At 45.4% G+C, this 6,858-nt stretch overlaps 1 protein-coding gene across 1 annotated transcript; it reads left to right on the top strand.

Moving 5' to 3' along the window:
- Positions 1-1,081: 1,081 nt before the first annotated feature.
- On the top strand, positions 1,082-2,772 carry DFJ58DRAFT_739810 (uncharacterized protein; the record flags this gene model as incomplete). Its single annotated transcript, XM_041387053.1, has 2 exons — positions 1,082-1,295; positions 2,558-2,772. 2 exons carry the CDS (start codon positions 1,082-1,084, stop codon positions 2,770-2,772), a joined length of 429 nt encoding a protein of 142 aa, XP_041234632.1.
- Positions 2,773-6,858: the final 4,086 nt, after the last annotated feature.

The raw sequence follows: 6,858 nt of genomic DNA, 5'->3' as shown, positions 1-6,858 counted from the left end.
CACATTGCATATTTCGAGACGGTGCGTCTCTTCAGTGTCTGGCTGTATGAGATATTAACATTGCACTTGCAGCTTCCCAGACTTGTTTAAGGATTTTACAGGTGGGAAAGGCTTGACTAGCGAGTGTTTGACTCATGGTCACAGGGAATTATTTCATGAGCAGGGAACATCTTTCTGGACGATGAATTCTTGGAGGTGTACGAGCATGGGATTGTGATCCCTTTGCTGTGATGGCATCACACACAGATTCTACCCCAGAATCTTTACTTACTCGGCAGATTATCCCAAAAAGTATGTGAACTCCTATCTGATTGTCAATGTTATTAATTCAGATTTCACCAGAGTCCTTGTAGCCACTATCTGCAATCTCGGAGGCTGTCCATGTCTGCGTTGCTTGAAACCTAAAGAGCGCATACAAACCTGGGCAGGCCTCAGGATAGGAAACAGCGCAAAACCTTAGCATGCAGCAATGATGAACGAAAAACTAAGGTAAACACTGCGCGGTCTCTGATCTATGAAAAGAACTTTGCAGTCAGCAGTGGCACCGGTCGAGCAAATTCTGAAGTCGCAGTCTTGGGTTCCAACCTTGGTGCAGTTTGACTTGCATCCCTGACACTCACTAACCATTCAATAGAACACATTCTTAGATCACCTCGGTCCTCTGGGTTTCGATATTTTTTGTGCACTTGTGGTAGATCTCTTGCATGAGTTCAAGATCGATGTCTGGAAGATGCTTTTTTATTCATTTATTACAAATCATTACAGCGCAAGATAAGGCTCTTATTCATGAGCTGGACTGGAGGTACGTTGCATGACCACGCATTACCCATTCACTGACTTTGTCACCACCAGATACAGGCAAATTCCTATGTTTGGCATGGCTACTATCAGAAAATTTTCAGCCAACTCATCTGGGATGAAACATATGGCAGCTTCGAAACTTCGAAGACCTCCTTCAGGTATGTTCCCATTGTCATTGAAGTTGAATTACGCATAACGCGATCTTGAGTGCTCTATCCCTGTCTTTGACAGCCTACTCCCTGAACCGCACAATTCATCCATTCTGCAGTTGCTATATACCATGGCACATTGGCATGGGCTCACCAAGCTCCAAATGCATTCTGATTGGACACTTGATATCATGGATCAAGTCACTTCGGCAGTCGGCCAACAATTCCGCAACTTCAAGGCAATGGTTTGCTGGGCTTACATAACTCGCGAACTTCATCAGGAGGTCGAGGCTCATGCCCGACGCAATGCAAAGCAAGCAGCAAAAAAGCGGGAGGACAGAAAGGGTAAACATAGATCTAGTGTGTTAGAGCAAGGGGAGGCGGTAGAGTCACAGACATCACGCCAAAATATGCAGCGCACAAAAATGTTCAACTTCCAGACATACAAGTTCCACGCTTTGGGTGACTATGTATCTACAATCTGTCAATATGGCACATCCAATTCATACAGCCTCCGAACCTGTACATCCCCTAAATTTGAATTTCTGCATATAACTCACTTACTACTGCAGGGTGAACTCGAGCACTGTTATCCCAAATCCAGATATTGCCGGACGGATCGCAAATTATTTGTCAAACAGCTCACCCAGATCAAACAATGTCAGACTCGCATTCATCACATAGGTGACAAAATTGTTCATCGTCCCCACACCAAAATCGCCAAATTAGCCAGAAGCCCGCATGTCCACCATCACATTGGTGCTAAACGCGAAAGTGCCCTGTTCACATAGGATCATATCTAATCAGCTATGCTGGTGATTCGGCGATCAAGGTAAGTCCAATTATCAAGCGCAACAACTCTAACACGCTCTTGCAGAATTTTGTTGTGAAGCTGAAGTTTCATCTGCTGAATCGAATTCACGGTGCTTGAGGAGCAGGAGGAGAGAACAACATCAATATGGTCATATTTAAGGATGATCGGATGTACCACCACAACATCACCAGGTTCAACTATACTACATACGATGTTTGCAGAGCCCAAGACATTATAAACCCCAAAATGTCCCACTGCAATGTGATGGTTCTCCGTGCCCCCAACAATGTGGGGCATCAAGGTCATAGATTTATATATGGTAAGGTACTCAGTATATATCATGCTGATGTTATCTATATCAGAAGCGGCATGGTCAACTACACTCCACTTTGAATGGAGTTCCTATGGGTTCGTTGGTATGAACCCATGGATCAGGTCTCTGCCTGGGAGACCTCAGCCCTAGATTGACTTAGATTTCCGCCCATGGCGGATGAGTATTTGTTCAACTTCCTTGATCCAGGAGATGTCTTGAGGTGATGCCACATAATACCGTCTTTCACGAAGGGCAAGAGACACCCAGAAGGATTGGGTATGTCAGCGTGTGCAGAAGATAATCATGATTGGCGCGAATACTTAGTCAATCAGTGAGTCGGGGAATCATTATTGTATAACAATATCGAAACTCATGGATCTAGGTTCATTGATTGTGACATGCTGATGCAGTTTCATTTTGGTCTTGGGGTTGGACATGTCTACTCTCACCATCGTGGCGTGTCTCCTGACCTCCAGCCAGGAGGGAGCACAGTACAGGTCATCCCCGCAGGCCTCACGGACATCAAAGGAGATGTCCAGGAATATGACAGTGAATCTGAAGAGGGAGACGATGGTACTTCAAGAGTGGGAGTCATGGAAGACATCGGGGAGTGGTTTGGTGCCAGCAATGAATCATTGTTGGAACAATTTGATGAAATGTACGATAGCGATGTAGATTTAGATTATGAGAATTAGCGACATGCAACCCCACATAATAAGTTTTTAGCATTTTGGCATCTAAGTCAATGGCACTGCGATGGCACAGTTTCATTCTATGTACTATTCTATGCACTCCATGATGCACCATGGCATGTGTTTACATCTAATCAGATGGCACTACAATGGCACTCGCTAAAATTTCACAAATAGGTGGTTATAAAATGCATTATTTCATTCTTGACTACCTAGATATCAATGCTTTTCCTCTTCAATTCAACAATGCTGCACCCTTCTTCGACTCCATTCTCTTTCAAGAGGATGCATTGTTTACCTTCTCAGTAAGTTATTTTCTTCACTTCAATATCTAAGACTCACTCATGCACTCAAACAGTTCGTCCTTAAAAATTGCCCTGAGACATCGGATGTTTTGGCTTCATAGGGTATAGTTCTGTAGGGTCCGCCGGCAGCTCTTTACCCTCTTTATGTATGCTACTTGCATGCCTTGAAAGTTTTTTGCCATGTGTCATATACCATATATCCGGTTACAGATCCGATGATCTGGATCTCAGATCCGATCCAGATCCGATGAACATATCCATCGTCCGGTCCACAGATCCGCTTTGATTCTTATTTCATTTCCTGTTCATATAACTCTAACTATCGTTCATCTCCTTTCGGTATCCTGTACAACGGTATACCGGTTATCCTTTACTTCCGCTTTGCTTACTGATCCGCTACACTTACGAATCCGCTTTTACTTGTACTTCATTCCCGGTTTCATGATTCGTGATCCATCCAACTTACCAATACGCTCCACTTAGACTTTGCTTATACTTTCGTACATAGCCTCGCACCTTGCTTATGGATCATTCCGTTAGCTATCCGTAGTATATAAACCTTTGTATATGCGCTGTAGTAGATCAGTTCGAATATCATCTTAGATTGCACTCATTCCGTCTGGACTCTGAGTCCCTCCGTTATCCATCCGGACTTGAGTACGCTACTCTTGTCTACTCCAAGACTTAGGATAGATTCCTATAGTCTACATATCCGCCTCTGTCTTCGGACAGTCCTCACCCGTTAGTTTTCTAGTCCGGATCCGATCCGGATTGGCCGTTACTCTATACACGCGATACTTTAGCTCTCTGAAATAAGGGGCAAGACTCGGGAAAGGGGCACAACGCGCACGAGCTGAGGCCGAAGCCCTTCGGATCCGATACTACTTGAGTACGGAGCCCCTTCAGTGACAAATCCCGTATTATACGGGTCACCCGACCTACATAATATCCCGTGTAATACGGCCAGCGGATTATGGGCCGATGTTATGTATAATTCCCGATGTTGACGGGTGGGCTGGGAGGCATATTATTTCCGATGGAGACGGGTGGGGCCCATCTATGCTAATGTTATATATATCATCGATGATAGCGGATGGGCCGGGAGAAATATTATTATGGAGATGGGTGGGCCCATGTGGGTAATATGTAGAGTAGGATTGACATATATTATAGACCTGAGGAGAGATGTATAGCAAATAGTATTATATAGACGTGTTGGCCGACGTATTAGTATTATTTTGTAGACGGATGGGCCGAGGAGCGGTGAAATATTTATTAGATAGACGGGTGGGCCGACGTGGGGTAATATCAGATAGACGGGTGGGCCGAGGGTGAGGGGAATTATTTATTACATAGACGGGTTGGCTGATGTGGGGTAATATTAGATAGACGGGTGGGCCGAGGGTGAGCGGAATTATTTATTACATAGACGGGTGGGCCGACGTGGGGTCATATTAGATAGACGGGTGGGCCGACGTGGGGAATTCTACATAGATGGGTGGGGCCGACGTTGGGTAATATTAGATAGACGGGTGGGCCGAGGGTGAGCGGAATTATTTATTACATAGACGGGTGGGCCGACGTGGGGTCATATTAGATAGAAGGGTGGGCCGACGTGGGGAATTCTACATAGATGGGTGGGCCGACGTCGGGTAATATTAGATAGACAGGTGGGCCAAGGGTGAGGTGAATTATGTATTAGATAGACGGGTGGGCCCAGATACATATCATATAGACAGATAGGCCTAGGTATTGTACATTTTTACGAGTTTCGAGGGCCTCGAGTTAAGAAAATTCAAATTTAAGATGATATACATTTTTGTTGTCTTGAAATACCGAGACCCAAGACCCGAGATTCGGCACTCGGTAGTCGGTGAAATGAGTACAGAAATACATAAGATAATACACATTGTTCTCAGAAATCACAAGTTTCAAATGTCGATTTGTAAATCACGAGTCACAAGTCTCGAGACTCGAATCACCGAGTACCGAGTACTGAGAACCGAGTATTGACAACCCGACACCCGGAATTCGGCACTCGGCATGCGAGACAAAAGATTGGAAACAAAACTCAAAATTCGAAACTCGAAAGTACTGACTACCGAATACCAAGTACTGAGTACTGAATCTCGGGTCTCGGTACTCGGTATTCGGTACTCGACACGATGCTCGAAACTCGTAAAACTGTTTCAAATCACCGAGTACTGACCACCAAGTACCGAGTACCGAATCTCGGGTCTCGGTACTCGACACAATGCTCAAAACTCGTACAACTGTTTCGAATCACCGAGTACTGACTACCGAGTGCCGAGAACCCGAGATTCGGTACTCAGTACTCGGTAGTCAGTACTCGGTGATTCGAAACAGTTTTATGAGTTTTGAGCATCGTGTCGAGTACCGAATACCGAGTACCGAGACCCGAGATTCGGTACTCGGTACTCGGTACTCAGTAGTCAGTACTCGGTGATTCAAAACAGTTTTATGAGTTTCGAGCATTGTGTCGAGTACCGAGTCCCGAGTACCGAATCTCGGGTCTCGGCACTCGGTAGTCAGTACTTGGTGATTCGAAACAGTTTTTACCGAGTTTTGAGCATCGTGTCGAGTACCAAATACCGAGTACCGAGACCCGAGATTCGGTACTCGGTACTCGGTACTCGGTACTCGGTACTCGGTAGTCAGTACTCGGTGATTCGAAACAGTTTTATGAGTTTCGAGCATCGTGTTGAGTACCGAATACCGAGTACCGAGACCCGAGATTCAGTACTCGGTACTTGGTATTCGGTAGTCAGTACTTTCGAGTTTCGAATTTTGAGTTTTGTTTCCAATCTTTTGTCTCGCATTGAGATATGAGCAAAATACTATATACCCGGGTGAATTTCAGTATTGGAAGTTTGATGCTTTCGATGTTTTTGATGTCGGGTCTTGATGGCTTTCGGGGCATTAACATGTAGATAGCCCTCGATCTCAGGGGTGTGGCAAAATTTAGATTGTCTGAAATAGATATAATTTGAGTGAGATATATGCAAAATACCACACACTGACTACCGAGGGCTGAGTACCAAGTGCCGAGTGCTGAGTGCCGAGTTCCGAGTTCCGAGTTCCGAGTTCCGAGTTCCGAGTTCCGAGTTCCGAGTTCCGAGTTCCGAGTTCCGAGTTCCGAGTTCCGAGTTCCGAGTGCCAAGTACCCCCGATGCTCTCGGGTATTAACACCCAGATAGCCCACGCTCTCAGGTGCCTGTCAGAATTTAGATCATCTCAACGGATGTGATTTGAGTGAGATATGAGCAAAATACTATATAACCAGTTGAATTTTGGCATCAGAAGTTCGATGCTTTCGATGTTTTTGATGTCGGCTCTCGATGCTTTCAGGCATTGACATGCAGATAGCCCTAGATCTCAGGGATTCATCAGAATTTAGATAGTCTTAAATAGATATGATTTGAGTGAGATATATGCACAATCCAAGATACAGGGTGAATGAGTCCCAAGTGTTTGAGCGCCAAGTGCTCAGTTCTGAGTTCCGAGTGCCGAGTGCTGAGTGCCGAGTGCTGAGTGCCCCGATGCGTTCAGGCATTCAATCACTGTCAGGAGGTGTTCCCTCATCCACCTCAGTGCCATCAGTGTTGCAATCAAGCTTTCTCTGCCGTGTGCTGAGTGCCGAGTTCCGAGTTCCGAGTGCCCCGATGCTTTCGGGTATTGACACCCAGATAGCCGTCACTCTCAAGGGCCCGTCAGAATTTAGATCATCTCAAACGGATGTGATTTGAGTGAGATATGAACAGAA

The sequence above is a fragment of the Suillus subalutaceus genome (assembly GCF_016647625.1).
Source record: "Suillus subalutaceus strain FC151 chromosome Unknown DFJ58scaffold_794, whole genome shotgun sequence".
Classification (NCBI taxonomy): domain Eukaryota; kingdom Fungi; phylum Basidiomycota; class Agaricomycetes; order Boletales; family Suillaceae; genus Suillus; species Suillus subalutaceus.
Note: the sequence above shows the minus strand (reverse complement) of the source record. Positions and strands in the feature narration are given on the sequence as shown.